The 18276-nt window shown below is 36.5% G+C and overlaps 1 protein-coding gene across 1 annotated transcript in view; it reads right to left on the bottom strand.

Annotated features, from left to right (window-relative positions):
* Positions 1-18276, bottom strand: part of DOCK4 (dedicator of cytokinesis 4) — a 262201-nt gene that overhangs the window by 150426 nt on the left and 93499 nt on the right. Inside the window, exons 5-8 of the mRNA XM_075493937.1 lie at positions 16567-16663; positions 12244-12392; positions 10766-10850; positions 8901-9052 (exon numbers count right to left, since the gene is read on the bottom strand). Of these exons, the coding sequence (XP_075350052.1) occupies positions 8901-9052; positions 10766-10850; positions 12244-12392; positions 16567-16663 (483 nt within the window). The remainder of the gene's footprint in view (positions 1-8900; positions 9053-10765; positions 10851-12243; positions 12393-16566; positions 16664-18276) is intronic.

Genomic DNA, 18276 nt, shown 5'->3' with positions numbered 1-18276 from the left:
TTTGAAATAATGTACTTCAGAAACAGACTAAGGTGTTGTACAACTAAGTAGACAGTAAAAGCTCAGCAGTGGCCACAAAAACAGGACTGAACTGAAAGACAAAAAAATCTCAAGAGAAGATGTGATCATGGACCTCTTTCATTTTCCAAATACAGTAACAACACCACTCTACAACTGTGTATGCTAAAGATTTTGCCTGTATATTAGGATTCTAATAGTGTAATTAGTTATACATATTAAAGCGTCATCAAGATAGCTTTTTACTTTCTTAAAGAACAAAAAACGGAAGAATACACAAACAGGGTTTGCAACCTTAACAGAAATAAAAGAGGAAAAGGAATGGAAGGTTAGAAGACGTAATAGTGCATAAAATAAAGAATTTTACTGGGACAAGCCGTATGGCTGTACCATGTTAAAGCAGTGCCATTCACACATGTCCTGCTTTCAGCTGGAATAGGGTTAATTTTCTTCCTAGTAGCTGGTATAGTGCTGTGTTTTGGATTTAGTATGAGAATAACATTGATACCAACAACTAAAAGATCAGTATGTTAAGTAGTGCTTACACTGGTCAAGGACTTTTCAGCTTCCCATGCTCTGCCAGGTGCACAAGAAGCTGGGAGGGGGCACAGCCAAGATAGTTGATCCAAACTGGCCAAAGGGCTATTCCATACCATATGACGTCATGCTCAGGATAGAAACTGGGGGGAGTTGGCCGGGGAGTAGTGATCACTGCTCGGGGACGGACTGGGTATTGGTTGTGGGTGGCGAGCGGTTGCATCACTTCCCCCCCCTCCAGGTTTTGTTCCTCTCTCTCTTTTGTTGTTTTCCTTTTCATTACAATTTATTATTATTATCTTTTTCTTTTCCCCAATTATTAAACTGTTCTTATCTCAACCCATGAGTTTTCTTACTTTTGCTCTTCCGATTCTTTCCCCCATCCCTGCAGGAGGGGAGGGTGAGTGAGCGGCTGTGCAGTGCTTAGTGGCCAATTGAAGCTAAACCACAACAACACACGTGTTCTATCCCTAACACACTTGCTGTTACTGTTCTAAGGAAGAAAACTGTAAGGCAGAAAGAAGGGAAGACAAATGGAACAAGATCACAGAGCCACAGAATCGTATAGGTTGGAAAAGACCTTTAAGATCATCAAGTCCAACCGTAAACCTAACACTGCCAAAACCACCACTATACCATGTCCCTAAGCACCTCATCCAAACGTCTTTTAAATACTTCCAGGGATGGTGACCCAACCACTTCCCTGGGCAGCCTGTTCCAATGCTTGATAACCCTTTCAGTGAAGTAAAATTTCCTAATATGCAGTCTAAGATACAAGAACACACCAGGGAAAACTCTAGGAATCATCACGGGCTGACTTCATCTGTTTATTGTTAATTTAAGTGATAGCAAAAATTATTCCTAGCAGCTAGTTTAACTAGAAAATAGGGATATATACATGCACATACACAGTCAAGTGAAATTAGTATGCACCAATTAAGTAGAAAATGAATGACTTGCAACTGCAGTCTTAATGCATCAAGTACATAAGCATGGCATCACTCAGATTTAAATACTTGACTATCAAGAGAAAACTTCTACAGTTTTCTTGCTTCGATACAGGAAGTAGAACATTCATGTCCAAAAAAAGCCTCTTAAAGTGTGAAGACACACATTAGACAATTATATCAACATAGAAACAGTCGGCAAAGTAATACTTATTATTATCATTTATTACAACAATAAAGTCATAAATAAACCTGTATTTTATTATTACATCTACCCTAATACAACAGAACTGATGTCATTGTGGATGCCAACACAATTAGAAACAGTTATTTTTAATAGCAATTTCCAGCAACAAAAAAAGCCTGGAGAAAAGTGCAGTCCCATACTCTCCCAAACAAATGGCAAGTGATCACAAAAGAACATTTATCTCTAGCTTACTAAAGCTGACAGAAAAAAATCCCTGTTGCCCAAAGTGGGCACTGATCACACTAAGTTAGGTGCAAGTGATGCATCAAAGCTGCTACCAATCTAGAGAAATCTTTAGTTAGGAAGTCTGAAGGTCAAAAAGAACCACAAGCATCACACTGATTTTTTTGTCACTATCTGACATCAGATTTCTTCTCTGGGCAAGTCACTAATTAATTTCAACATTACAATTTCTCACATCTCACATGAAAAACACATTATTATCTAATTCTTAGTTCATGTTGGAAAAATTATGAGCTTGGGAAAATTATGGCCCATGCTTTTAAGATGAAAAATTATTTAATTGAGAATGATCTAGTTATCAATTTACCTAATTTTCCTTTTATTCAAAGCACTAAAGGACTACTAAGACATTATCAAAACCACAATAATGTTTTAATGGTTTTATGGCTTTAATTTCCATCTCTTACTTATTTTAAAAGGTGCTATCCTAGAAATACACTGGTATATTCCTTGAACATGTACATTGTCTACCACACCATAATAACAAAAGAGACACACAGACCATGCTTTCTTTTTTAACAAAAGAATTTCAATATATACTGAAGCAACAGTAGTAAGTTTGTACATACGTATATCACTTATTTTTGATCCATTACCTCTAAATCCTTTGCAAATATTTTAAGAGCAAATTCAGAGCGCTTTTCCTTACGGATTCCATTCTGAGGGGCTAATGTCAAGAATAGTCAGATAACTAATACTGAGTATCTATATCCTTTATGAATTCAACATCAACTCCTTTCAAACTTGAAGGCTCAAACTTTGAGATCTAAAGTAGTGAAACAGAAAACAAAAAAGAATAGGATGGATTCAGCTCAAATTTACTTCAGGGTATGCTGAGCAGCTCTTTAATCAATACAGTCTATGGATTTTAAAGAGCTATCCAACATGCTCTAAAGAAGATGCAGACATTTCATCAGCTGAATCACTTTCTAGGTTTCACTGACTAGAGCTAGGTCTCTGCAGACTGTAACAGAAGCCTAGAGATTCAGTTCACACAAAGATCTTAAGTTCAGATGTCTTTGGAGCTGGATTCCAATCCTAAAGTCCATTTATTCATCATGAAACCTTCTAAAATTAAACAAAAAGGAAATGCTAAGCATTGGCATATGTCATAATCTTGGCATCTTACTCGTGACAACAGAAGATACCTCCATCTACCCAGATTCCAGAGCCTGATGGTGTCCCCCCTGCCCTGAAGATATACTTGCATGTTTTTCAGAACTGATTCTTTCCTAATGAAGCACAACTAATCAGAGAAAGAAAAGGTGAGGAAGAGGAGCAAATGCTAAATTTAAATATAAAGCATGCAGTGACCACTTTAGATTTTTTTTTTTTAAATAAAGAGGAACAAGAGTGTAGTGTAGGTGAAGAACAGATTTATATTAATAGGTTGAGTTTTTCTTTAAGAAAACAAAGACCCATGCTCAGTTTCTTGCTCTGTCTTTCAATATTCAAACTTACTTTTCCTATCTTCCAGGGAGTCTGGACTCTCTTTTAAGCTACAGCAATCGTCATTAAGATACTGTATAAAGTGTAAAGGGAGTTACAATTATTACTATTCTTTTCCTCCTCTGGTTGTCTTTACAAAAGCTAATATTGCATCGTGTTAGAATCCAGCCCTACCAAGAATACTTACTGAACTTAGTTCCTGCGGTAAAACACATGGGTCATGAGAATTAGAGAAAAGTTGTGTGCTGACATTCAGGGTCATAGTTTTCAATCCGATATCTAAATTTCTTTCTACTTTCTACACCTATATTCTTTTAATCTGTTCTTAGAACGTAATGATGTTATAATTTTTTATTAGAACTCAATTCTAGTCCCACTAAGTCAAATGCAAGAACTATTAACACACTATGCTTTCTGCTTATAACTTGGTTTGTCTCAGTTGCTATGGCATGCTTTTTTCAGAGAGATCTATAACTATAGCAACAACAACAAAAAGTTTCATTACCTTTCATTGTTCAATGACTATATTCTAATTCTGATCAGTTCTTAAAGTTGCCTGAGAAAACTACAACTTTACAATGGCCTAAGGACAACCTTATTCTTGCACTTCAATATAAAGCTCACTTAATATAAAGCTTGTTTTTCCGAAGCACAGACTTTTCCACATGGTAACATGCTAGCCACATTATTAATAACTCAGGTATTTTCAAAGTAAAGGAAGAGAAAAATCAAACCCTTGCAAAGTATTCAACACTACAGTTGATCAGAAAAATCAATTAATTGCAAATTTGCCAAGTCACTACCACAAAATCAAAATTTTTAATGCATATTACTGAAAATTACATCCTCTTATCAGTAATGTATAAATACTCAAAATGTAATTAAAACATTTTGTATAAACTCTGCAACAATATACAGGTAGATTTATACTAATACATTAAAAATAATCTCATGAAGAAAAATGCCACAAAGTATCATTTATATGCTGTGGTTCCTTGCAGGCCAGTAACATGAAGAAGCCAGGTGAGCTGTGAGCTCAAACATGCTGTATTTCTTTCTGAATGTTGCTAACCATTTTGGATCAGAGCATCCTATCCAGAGGCCGCTTTTTCTTGCGCTACTCTGGAGCTGGACTAGGAAGGGAGCTGCTATACTCACGCTTCCTAAAGCCTCACTATTCCTTTTTGTAGATACTTGCTCCACCTCAGTATCTACAGTTGCAATTCAGTTTAACTGTGATACTTGAACAAATGTTTCTGTTCAAACAGCTGAATGTATGAAACAGGTAACATAAAACAAAAAAAAGGCTGTGGAAAAAGATATGCAATCAATTCAAAAACTTAATCAGGTAATGTTGTTTCTAGTCCAACAGTCTTTTAAAGCTGCTATTTCAATTGCATAAACCTGAGATTACAAAAAATGAAATAGATATATAGACAGATCTTACACTTGCAGGTCTACCTGATACAAAGCTGTTAGTCTTAAGAAAAATGTCAGAACAGAAATTGTATCATTAAATCTCAATTCTGCTATTTTTACTGTCTCCAAATGAACTCTTTGTTTAAGGGGCTACAGAGATCACTTGCTTTATGTCAATTTATACCAGATGGACAATGAATACTATATTAGAACCCACATAAAACCACATTTTTGGAGCAATTGTACCTGCGAGCTTGTACTTAACATTATGCATTCAAATGGTCTCATTAAAACAAGCAGGATTACCCACTTGAGGAAAGTTTGGTACACATATAGTGCTTGCAAAACTGAAATTGAGGTAAAAAGCAAATAAGTCCAAATAAACAAAACAAAAATTCTAATACCATAAGCAACAAATTGAAGAAATACATTTTAAGTCATGTATATTTGTGTACTTCTATTCTTAATCAAAGATCTTTCTGTTTCAGGAAAAAAATTATCATGTATAGTTCCTTAAGTTTATCTGTGCTATTAACAAGTTTCATCTATTATTTTCATTGCATTTTTCTACGGGACCACAAGACGACGACTTAGAAAACCAACGGACAAGTGACACAGCTAGGTTGTGACAGACCTTAAGGTGTTGCCACACACAGCTTTTGACCTGCACTTTCATCACAAATGAGCAGAAGAGTCCGCGTATCCAGGCTCCACAACTCTATTATTGCCAGTAGGCTTCGGCATCATTGCAGGGTGTGAACTGCAGTACCCGGGGAGTGCAGATGCTGCCTCCTCTCATACATCATCTTTCTGAGGGATGCTGTTCATTTCTTGCATGCATCAGCCAGGGCCTAAAGAACTCTGAAATATCCCACCCATTTGTACTGAATAAAAATTATACATCATACCATACTGTTGTGCACCAAGACCAACTAGCTTTGGTTTAACTCTCTGATAACCTGGTTATGTTGCTTCCAGGTTTAATCCAGAAAGACCATATAAGTCTCCAGCTTGGACACCTCTGCATTCCAGAGTTCATTCTGTGATACAGATATACCTTGCATTTAATTTGTTCTTGTGAAAACTCTCTTGGTTTCAGATTTTTCAATGTGTTGAGAGGTTTCTGTTTGTTTCTTGGTAGGGTTTTTTGTTGTGGTTTTGTTGTTGTGGGGGTGTATGTTTGTTTGCTTTGCAGACGGTTGCAAACTACCTTCACAAAGTTCATCTTGTCATTCCCCCCATGCCCTGGAAGGCAGTTGGGATTCATGGAAACACACTTCTTCAAGGTTTGCCAGTAATGGGATGACGAAGTTCACACATAATAAAGCAGCTGCAAACAGACACTGGAGTCAGGAATCAATAACTAAAGGTCAGATCGCAGCAAGCATGTGACAAACAGCTCTAGAATTTCTGCTTTCGTGTGAACACGAAATCAAATCCATTTGCTTTCATACCACCACTACTGCCATAACCTTGTTTTCAGCAATCCATAACACCCAAATTGTTTTCTGTCAAGGTCTGAAGCTCTCTCCTAAATCTATCACCTGCTGTGGCATTCACTGGCGTGAACACAAAAGATGTGCCCTCATGCACATCTAATTCTCAGAAATGACAGTAAACTGCTTTTTGGTGACTAAGGTCCAAAGTGCTGGCCAGAATGAAGTGTCAGTATTTAGCAGCTCACATTGTAACAGTAGTTGTTTATATATAATTTCATTAACAATAAAATGGTACCCCAAATTGCTATTGCCATATGTAAGACGACAACTAGTACACAGCTCACGGCTTTGTACACATTTTGAGTAACACTTTTTACCATATTAACAGGCTTAGAGCAGTAGCTTGTATTTTTTTGTGTGTATTTGTGAGCTGTCTTATCTAAAGTGTTTTTTGTTTTGAAGTCTAGTCTTTCATTTCTCTAGTGGCCAGTCTTAAAGCAGATGATGATTGTTGCCTCCAGAACATGTTCCTTCTATCATGAGGAGAATAGAGCAGACTACAGGGGCCAACAACCAGCAGCAAATTAGGAATGGAAGCCTTCCGACCAGAAGGTGATCTCCCCTTGTATCGGGTTTGCGTGGCAAGGTTTTGGTAGCAAGGGGGCCTACAGGGGTGGCTTCTGGGAGAAGCTGCTAGAAGCTTCCCCTATGTTTGATAGAGCCAATGCCAGCCGGCTCCAAGACAGACCTGCTGCTGGCCAAGGCCGAGGCCATCAGTGACAGTGGTAGTGCCTCTGTCATAACATATTTAAGAAGGGGAAAAAGTTGCTGCGCAGCAGAAACCATGGCCAGAAAGAGGAGTGAGAATATGTGAGGGGAACAACTCTGCACACATCAAGATCAGTGAAGAAGGAGGGCTAGGACGTACTCCAGGCACCGGAGCAGAGATTCCCCTGCAGCCCATGGTGAAGACCATGGTGAGGCAGGCTGTCCACCTGCAGCCCATGGAGGTTAACAGTGGAGCAGATATCCACCTGCAGCCCAGGGAGGACCCCACGCCAGAGCAGGTGGATGCACCCAAAGGAGGCTGTGACCCTGTGGGAAGCCTGAGCTGGAGCAGGCTCCTGGCAGGAACTGTGGACCCATGGAGAAAGGAGCCCATGCTGGAGCAGGTTTGCTGGCAGGACTTGTGACCCCATGGGGGACCCACGCTGGAGCAGTCTGTTCCTGCAGGACTGCACCCCACGGAAGGGACCCACACTAGAGCAGTTTGTGAAGAACTGCAGCCCATGGGAAGGACTCATATTGGAGAAGTTCATGGAGGACTGTGTCCTGTGGGAGGGACCCCATGCTGGAGCAGAGGAGGAATGTGAGGAGTCCTCCCCCTGAGAAGGAAGGAGTGGCAGAAACAACGTGTGACGAACACACAACCCCCATTCCCCGTCCTGCTGTGGGGGAGAAGGTAGAGAAAAATTGGGAGTGAAGTTGAGCCCCAGAAGAAGGGAGGGATGGGGGGAAGGTGGTTTAAGATTTGTGTTTATTTCTCATTACCCATCTCTGATTTGATCGGTAATAAATTAAAATAATTTTCCCCAAGTCGAGCCTGTTTTGCCCGTGATGGTAATTGGCAAGTGATCTCTCCCTGTCCTTATCATGACCCACGAGCCTTTCATTGTATTTTTATCTCCCTTGTCCAGCTGAGGAGGGGAGTGATAGAGCAGCTTGGTGGGCACCTGGTGTCCAGCCAGAGTCAACTCACCACACTCATCACCACTGCACAAGCATTTAATAGTTCCATCTTCCTGGCATATTCCTCAAACAGAACTTTTAAGGCTCTTGCACTAACTCTGCTCTCCTCCTGTGCTCATATTTATTAAGTGTATAGTGGTTCCACTACTGTTCACTCCCATGTTCTCTCTTTTGGCCAGAAAAGTGCTGGGAGTAGAAACAACTACTGAATATTTAAAAATTCAAAGGTTATCAGGGCTCTCACAGAATTTAAGCTCTAGGGCAAACAGAAAAAGAATGGTTCCAGGATCAACTCCCAGCTGAAAAAAAGAGGCCAAACAAACCCTAAGTGGATGTGATATCGGGTTTGACTATTTCACTGAAGAACAGGCATCTCCTCAATAAAGTACAGGCTCCTTTTATACAAAGGCTCTTAATTCACCTACTAAGGGCAGCCCTCCAGTCTCATGTACCTAGGAGAATTTATCTCATAAATATTACAGAGCAAGCAACAGTTCTAAGTTTTGAATGTGCACTGATTAGGAGAGAGGAAAATAGAGATACTGAGAAATGACCTTTAGGTCACAGAACTAATATTCACTCTGTATGCATACATGTATATATGTTCCTACACAAACAAAACCAACTGAAATAGGTAAATAAGATGGAGAAATATACATTATTTAAACCTAAAATGATACTACAAACTATTAAGTATAGAAACTGAATTTCAAAAGGAAGCAAAAAATTATCCTGAATCAAGACTATCTTCTGCTTGTTTCTAAATGTGAAATTTGTTACCTGGATCAAAATATACAGTGTATATTGACAAAACTTATGTAAAATCAGTATTCCAATGAGAAATCATGATACCTGATAGGCCGATTTTCTTTACTATCAAAGAGTGAGAAGATTACTTCCAGTTCCTCTCCCAGATTGGAGCACATTAGACTCTTCATCTGAACAAAAAGATGGTGGCTGCTAGCTGGTACTGGTGTGTCTTTTTTTCGATGACGATGCTCCATCTAAAAATACCACAAACAACACAGCAGCCAGTTTGAATTAATCGTAAAAAATCTCAAAACAAAAAGACGTAAAAAATGTAACACTGAACTACTTTCTTAATCCCAATTTTAAAATTTTTAATTCAGTATTAACTTGTAATAGTTTGGGGAGTTTTTTGGGATTGGGATTTTTTGTTTGTTTGTTTTGGGTTTTTTGTGTCTGAGAAGGAGAACACAAGGAAGTGACTCTCCCAGTGTTGCACTGCATCATAATTATCTCTAGGAGAAAAACAGTAACTTCTAGAAGTTTACCTTTCTTCTACTCTGAAAATTCTAAGCCACTTTAAAGCTTTGTGCTGTAACTATATAGTATTTCATAGCTGGTTTAAATAGTTAGTGATCTGATGTTCTAGTATTCAAACACACAAAAAATGCTTTTGCAGAAGACTAAATACCAATATTTTAAAATGGAAAAAAAAAAAATCACGTCCATATTTTATAATCTTTGGCAGACTGCTATATAGAAGCTACTAAATTCCCTTGATTTGACTTCACAGTTTATATCTTCACCATTTTAATCACCCATTAAGAGTAGGACAATATTAAGTTGTACTATTTCTCTCTTACATTGTACCAAAAATAATTTTAAAGAGCAATCTTTCTAAGCTACTTAGCCTTCAAACTGAGGTTATCTTGGGCTTTTTTTTCCCCCCTCTTTATTTTTGAAAGTGCACTCCATGAGTTCCACGATTAGTTTTCTGGGTTATTCTACCTCTGTGTGTTTCTTCTTAAGATTAATGCTTCCTCACTGTATTTCATCTGGTGCTTCAACAAGATTCCTTAAGATTATATATGACTTTGAAACTGTCCAAAGGTATACTGACTCTAGCATGAAGAAATTACTATTAGGCTTGACATTACAAGTTATCAGCACAGAGTAATTAAAAATAATCAAAAATATATTATAACTTCAGCTCCACAGAAAATTGTAGCAATTATATTTTTGCTTTAGTCTATATTTAAATACAAAAGCTAACATAAATAAAATTTAGTTCAAATAAAAGCTTAGTCTTAAGCAAGTAAGGCTCAAAACTGCATATCTGTAACAGCTGCAGTACTTAAATATGAGCCAAAGCCCACATAAATGAATTGGCAAGTTTTAATCTCCAGTGAGGTCTAAGAAATCAGAATGAGAAATATCAGTGCTGGTTTTAGTAAGTCAAGATGGGCTTTTATACCCAAAGGAGAGCTTTTCTATGCAGTTTAACTGCTATTTACATTAATATATTAGAAAAGACCAATAGCCCAGTATGATTAATTGTGACAATACTTGTACCATGAGTATATTACTATCTTTCTACAAATCTTATCTAACAGGACTCATGGGCCAGGTAAAGCTCTAATGAAAGAGTCTCATAAGCTTTTACTGATGATTAAATTCATGTTAACGGTCACAATTTTAATGATATGAAAACAAAACTTTTAACAAATAACATGTTAAATAAGCATGTATGCACATACAAATTTGATATCAAATCAAAGCATCTCATACAGATGTAGAGATGACATAAGTGTTCAAAAGAAAATGTCTTTCCTCATAGTAAAATTCATTACATTATGAAATGCCAGTTTATTTGATCAAAAAAAGTACTTTTTATTAAGTAGAAGAAAGCTGCCCTCAAAACATCAGTATGTAATTTGATAGCAAAAGTACTGAGTATTATATTCGCATACCAGCCTGTAGAGCTCCGTAACGCTGATCTCTTCAGGATCCACCATAGCATATTCTTTCCTCGGAACTAAGTCAAGTCCCAGTTGTCTGTATGAGAAATGGAATAACAGTAAGTAGTTTCTACATACAAAGGAAACAAATTAACTCCTTGCTTCTATTTACATTTAACAGAAACATTCCAACAAACAATGTGCATGCTAATTGGTACTCTACAGTTGGATTTGGTTTTGTTTTAAAGTATTTTGGCTGTATTCACTATTCACGGATGATTCCTCCCCTTTCTTCACTTTGTAACATTAATAGAATACATTTTTCCACAATTTTTAAATCTGTTTTACATTGTGGACAATGTACAAGGGATATTGTCCTTTGTAATATTACGGACATTGTACAATGTGAATCACACTAGTATTGTCAATTTGAATGACAACCGCGGAAAAGAAGATAAAAAGAAAATCCATCAAATGCCAAAACATCAGCTTATTTTTAATTTGGACTGGATGGCATCAAAGCTGCTTGGCTATATCCCCTGAACAAAATAATGAAATGAACTTGAATCAACAGAAATAAAACTTATTTTCAGCACAGCAGCAAGCAATAAAGATTAAGAACACATATGGGGCAGTCATGCTGAATTTAGAAAAACTTCAAAGATTAGAAAGTTTTTTAAAAATATGTTTATAAAGAGTAGGAACTGACTACTTCAAAAACCATCACAATTCCACTCGGTTAGCACAAAATTTTAAGCAGACAGTTAATCATACACAGTTAATCACAGTTCTTCCACTGTGTTAGGTATTTAGGCTTTCAGATAGCAGTAGTTGCAGAAACCCCTGAAATTCAGTTAATTCTACTATTGAATATTGCTGCATTTAGTCAGAGTTTAACTGAATAAATATAGGCTAAAGAAAAGACTTTGGAAACAGCACCTAAATGCCAAAAGGTATTTTAACCTTTTTCTTGCTTTAAAAAAAAAGATAATAAAATTTGCATTAGCTCTTATTAGTTATTCAGATAAAAGAAAGATGCAGAGCATACTAGCAAGATGTATGTCAGAGATGCCCAAGTAGGAACTGAACTGTGTGGCACCAGTCAAAAAGGAAGCAATGTCAGCCAATATAGTTTCAGTTACCACAACAGAGCTATGCTAACTGTGTCACATAGGAATCTGGCCAGGTGTGTTTTAAAAAGACACAGGCCAGTAAAAGGATGCTGCAGATATTCCAATGCAATTCTCTTATAGACAGTACCACTGCTATGTAAAATAAACAGAGGAAAAGAGTAAAATAAAATGACAAGTCACTTTTCACTGTTAAAATATAGTGGACAGAAAAACAATAAAGGAGAAGGTCCATTAACAAAAAAAAAAAGGTAACATCTGTCAGAGATTTGTTCCTTATTTCAACATTCTACAATGAGCCTAAAGCTGTGGCATTATAATTAGATTACACTATTTTCATTTATTATTATGTTTACTCACTCATTGCCCCAATCCAGACGAGCAGTGATGTGTCGCTTGACATCCTTCATTCGATCATGAGTGAGATGGCCAACAAGGACCTGCCTTCGCAGGTCTAGGATTTCATTCATTATGTGCCACAGTCGGTGAAACAGATCCCCCTCATTCCTCTGTGAGATAAAAATATAATTGCCTCTACATCACCTGTATAAGCCAACAATCCTAATACATACAGATATGGTGGGGAAATGAAGAAAACTCCTTCCTTATTCCCCTACTTAGTCTTTTTCTCCTCATTGTACCCTGACCATTTTACCTGCATGCGTGTGCGTACACAGTGTAATTTATGTGATAGGTATGACAAAAATTCAAAAAAAATTGTTTCATGCCATAGTACTGTTTTATTCCAAGAGCATGTTCATTCTGTGCTGCTGTCTCATCCAAATTGAATATGTGATCATGTAATTCAAGACTGTTGAACTCATACACACAAGGGGATGAAAAGGCAATAGCTCCTAGCATTCCAACTCTGAACCACAGAGTATTAATGTTCTTTTAACTTTTTCTTGCATGGCTATAACTGTACACACTACTGCCTAACCATAAATAAAATCACGTAGACAGAATCTTGTCCAGACAGTTCTTCTTCATCGTAACTGTGAAGTATGAGAAATTACATGACTATGATTGCTTTTTAAACCACATCCTCCTACTCTAATTATATACCAGTTAAGGACATAAACAATTTCCCATAACCGTTTCCTCCCAAACAGAAGTTCTTTTAACTCTTCCTTCACCAATTCTAAGCGGTTTTACTTGATATAGTTTTTCTGAGAAACTTTAGGTTGAGGAAATTATTGCAACATCCATTTAAGTGATGCATCACACAAAGTTGAAAAAACATTCCTATTCAGATTTGTTCTGCTAACTCTTGCCAAAAAACCCTAAGCCCATTTCCCTTTTCCTTCTTCCTATGAACAAATGGCATAAAAATAAAGTTCAGCTACTTCTGCATAATTGCTATGAAAAGCTAAAATTCACTTAGAAGCACCATTACTCTCTGTCAGTAACTTTTATATTCCAAGAGCTCTGACAAACTGCCGTTTGCTTAATCTGCTCTTTTTATTTCACATTCATTCACTCCATAAGCTCACTAAAATGGGCATTAATTTATTGTTTGTGTTGGCTTTCTGTCTGAAAAAAAGAAAGCCAGTGTATTTTGAACACACAATAACAGCAGTGAAGAAAAAAGTTGCCAAAAAAGAAACAACTTTAGTAAGAACAATAGAAATATATGAACTTTATAAATAAAAGAAAACAAAAAAAAGTCATACAAATAGCCCTTGAATTAGGAGCAAGAGACAAAAAAGACTTTATAGAAATGTTATAGAGAACTAGGCTGACAGCATGTTTTCACAGTTTTCCATCAGACACTAGTGTATAAAGAAATCATTTCTACAGTTAAAAAACCAAATTGAATAAACACTAATTCAAGTGCATCTTTGTTTTCAGTATCTGATGATAAGCTCCACTGAAGTAAATTATTCGTGTTAATACAAGAGACATGCTAATGTTTAACACCATTATTAAGCTCAAAATAACATTTTCAGGTATTCTTTCTTTTCCAAAGCTTTAGAATTTGTCTATGAGTTGCTTGTATCTCAAAGTGCTGAGTGGATCTGCAAGCAACTGTGCTTGCTTTATACATTTAGGTTTCTACACTAAGGGATCATATTTTTGTTCCTTTTGTTCCAGGAGAAGCCAATGTATATTAGCAATATACTTGCTAATATACACAAAGCAATCACACTCAGATACGCTTCAGACATTCGAGAAAACTACTTCCCATTATAATCTAGAGAAATTTCAAACAAGCTTTGAAGAAACAGTTTCTTGTTTCTCAAGAAACAGTTCATACTGCTTAATTATAATTTCACTGTCAAGTTTAAAATGATACTCTATTACTTAGAATCCAACAGAAAGAAATACTTGATTTTGTAGGTACTTGTATAAAAGCTTTCACTAAGCAAATTAGCTACTGCTCCAATTGCAGGTTTCAGAAAGGTCACCTGGTTCTGAACAGCCTCTCTGAACACAACCCATACAATCATCTCAAAAATGTAGCAGACTGGCTAATTCTGAACCATCCTGACTTGAAGGACATCTATTGGCACCACTCATTGCCGTTTCTTATGTAGCAGAAGCAGTCCTTGTATAAGCAGAAGGTAGCTAATCTCACAATTTAAGTCATAATTATCAACTCAGCAATGAGTTAAGATGAGGGGTCGGAGACTATGTAGATGCAAGTGAACAGGTTTTGATTACATTTTATGTGTGCACATGCTGCCAAGTCCAAACCATGGTTTGCTTCTAATGTAGTAGATTAGAAGGTCAAGTGTTAAAAATGGAAGACAATCATGATGCAAATCACAATTTAAAACTAACATACTTTAGTTAAACCTTTAAAGGCACAACTCTACAGTCAAGAGAAAGTAAAAAAAAGTTCAGTTAACAGAAGAAATAGAAATAGGCATGGAAAAAGGAAATTATAGCAATTATTACGTCTGAGATTATGATGTTGGGAAAAAAAAAAAGAGTTAAAAGATGCAGAACAGTCAGCAAAGGCTGAATTTCAGTCAGAATAAAGAGAGATATTGAACAGGTTTCTTTCTGTGTGTTGTAAGTACACCGAAACAAGACAATTTCTACCTATGGTGGTAGCCAATCAATAGGAGGATTTCTTACAGTAAAAAAATAAGTCACTGGTCTGAAACCTCTCAAGAAAATGGGAGACTGCAGTGGGTTCATGGGACATGGGAGTGAAAAACAGTCTAGGGAGCTTGCATCCAAGATCCTATTGATACTGCACAACATTTAGATAAATAAAGGAGAATAATCTCACATCTGGATGATTTATATAATGGAGTAAGAGCTGCTTAAATGACTGGTGACTCAAAACAAGACTTTAAATAGGAAGCCATTAGGTGGCTGAGTTTGGAAGAGTTTTCTCTATACAAAAAAAAAGTTTGCCTACCCTAATTAAAAAAAAAAAACCCAAACATTTTAATTTATGTAATCTTTGCTTCAACTGAAGTTTGTAAGGGAGGTAATTACAGAATTGGACAGGCCAAATTTGCAGAGTGAGCACAACAGAGCAATGGAGTGATGAATGGAAATTACAGAAATAACACACACCACGGGTGTACTTTGAGAAAGAAAGAATAGGTGCTTATTGCTACTTTGTGTTTGGTGCTCACAGAAGTGCTACTGGAATACTATATCCAGTTCTTAGTTCAGAAATGCAACAGAAAATACAACATGGGTTCAGAAAACAGGAATGGTTAAGGCTAAAAAACATGATTTAAAGTGAAACTTGAGAAAAAGAATCTACTAAGATAGATAAACAGAAAGCTAAGACTGTAAGTATCTAATTAAAGTGGAACAATTTCATAAAGGAGCATTCTGTAGGGAGTTGCAATAGAATTACTAAGACTGGTATGAATGAAGTATGAAAATGTATACATAAGTTCAAGAAGAAATGACAGAACAAGGAAAAGTAGCACTAATAACCAAAGAACACCATAAGTGAGATTTCATTTAAACAAGGAAAGAAACAAGCTGACCTGAAGGTGTCAGGGAGAGGGAGAAAAAGACCAGAGCCACAAAATATCCAGATAAGGAAAACAAGAGAACTGTGAAACATGCAACTTCTACTTAAAACTTATGAAGTGTGAGATAAGGAAGAAGTTCAAAACCAGAATCCATTTCTGTAATGTGTGGTAGGTAAATCCAAAATCAGTTCACTATTGCTAATCAAGAACCACCCCCCAGCCTCCCTCAGCAACAAGGACTCAACAGCTGGCTTCCCTTGATCTCTGTGTCATATACAAGAGATCTTGGTCAAATAACATGGATACATCTCAGCATTTGTGAGTGTGTGGATGTGAGAGGAAATAAAAATATGTGAGAAAACAAGTATAAATCAAATCAACTGGCTGACAGATTTTCAATAATATACTATATTTCTGTATTTCAATAGAATACCAATATTGTTTGCTACACTTATTTCCAACACTTCAATTTAGCAGACAAAGGAATCCTTAGATCCAATGGCTACATGATAAAGCTGGACAAGACTCGATCAATAAGTTGCTAAGGTTTAGCAGCAGTAGTAGTCAATGACTGGAACAAATTAAGAGATGTATTTAGTCCATAATTAGAACAGTGAAAAACCAAACTGAATGCTTTTTTCTGAAATATATACTTAAACTAAACTGGAGCACCTAAACAACAGTGTGTTTTAAGTTGGCATTAAATCAAAGCAACATTATTCAGGGTACTTGCCACATAGAGCTGTTTCCACATCGTTCCCCAGTCTCTTAAAGTTGATGTCATTTCTGTAATAACAGAATCTTCTGTTGGAATAACCATTTCAAATTGTCTGTAACACGCAGAAGAACACGTGATATGACACAAGCATTACAAATCCCATTACAGTTACTAATACAAAGACTTCCTCCTGCCAACAGTGATGTCTATCAACCTACATGGGTGCTCCTTCAGCCCATGACACTTTATTTGTATCTTTCATTTAATCCCCATAGAAAAGTCTTGGGTGAAAATAATTTAATCCCCATGGAAAGTCTTGGTCCTCGAGAAGTCAAGGTGAGTTTTTTATTATGAGATAAGCATGTCAAAAACTACTTTCACAGCAGAGTAATTCCCACAGTTTCCAAAGGGATCTTGCCACTTTAGCTTAGACTCCAAACCAGTGATTGGTGCCACTCTTTTTTACATCTCTGTTTATAGAAATAAAACAGAAAATGCCATTCCTTCAACTGAAAGAGGACATAAAAACTCAAAAGAAAACTAGTACAGTGTGAGTGAGTTCTTGCCTACTTGATGCTGGCCAAGAAAAAGTTGGGTTGGCTTGATCAAGACCACACCATCACTTTACACACCATCATCACTACCACTTCTTTCTCACATACAGTACATTTCAAAGGTTTGCATTCATGCCTGGATTACTTTTCTCATGATATCATTTCTCCCTTATCAAGTTAACATAACAATGTGACAGCCCCTGGCTGTGATGCACTGTAGGGCACGTGGCCTGAAAGGGAAACAGACTAATGAAGAAAATAGAGGCAACAAAGATTGAACTCCCTGCAAGTACTGTCATGGTGTCTGCTAACAAAAGTTATTCCACCTTTAAGCTTTGTTTTATTGTGATGGTTTACAACAATTTTATTTCACTGAACCTTCAGTTTTATCTACAACCACTTTTAAAGGAGAAAGGATCCTAGGGCATGACAAACCACGTGTGGCTTGAACTCCATAGCAGAGTGTTTAACAGTAATGTGGAGCCATTTTCACCTGTGGGAATGAGACTTTTTTTTTTTTTAATATGATTACAGTCTTCATGATTATCTTTGCCCATCATGCATCATGGACCTTCTACTCACTCATTCATGCTTCCAAAATAAAGGTCACCTACACCTGATGTTTAGGCAACCATCTATTACGATGAGAAATGTCTTTACCTAAACAGGTTTCAAACTGTTATGTATCAGTTCTCTATTAAAAAATCTAAATAAATGATACAATGTGAATGCTCCCCAATTAAATAAAACTTTGGAAAAAACTGTGTTGAACTAAGATCATTGACAAATAAAAAATTTTTAGAAGTGATACTTGTCAAGGTATTACATCTAAAAGATAAAAATCAGTGTTCCTTTTAGTCAGAATATTTGAGTTCCAAAACAAAATTTTTAAACTAATTTTTAATCAATTAATCTGTTTTTTATTAACTCTTCTAAAAATGAAAACAGATCAGTTGTTGTCAAAGATAAATACTTGCTCTTCATCACCTGAAGAAAAGTAGTAAAGGAAAAAACACCTCTATTCATTTACAGTTTTAGTGAAATCTTTTGCAATTGAACTGATACATTATTTTACCTTTTTTTTGTAAAATGCCAGCTGTCTGCCATGGTACAGCACTGTCCTCAAAGAAAACAACTAATCTTAAACAGTAGGTTTAAGAAAACAACTAAT

This window comes from Mycteria americana, chromosome 1, assembly GCF_035582795.1.
Source record: "Mycteria americana isolate JAX WOST 10 ecotype Jacksonville Zoo and Gardens chromosome 1, USCA_MyAme_1.0, whole genome shotgun sequence".
NCBI lineage: Eukaryota > Metazoa > Chordata > Aves > Ciconiiformes > Ciconiidae > Mycteria > Mycteria americana.
This window is presented reverse-complemented; position numbering and strand designations above follow the sequence as displayed.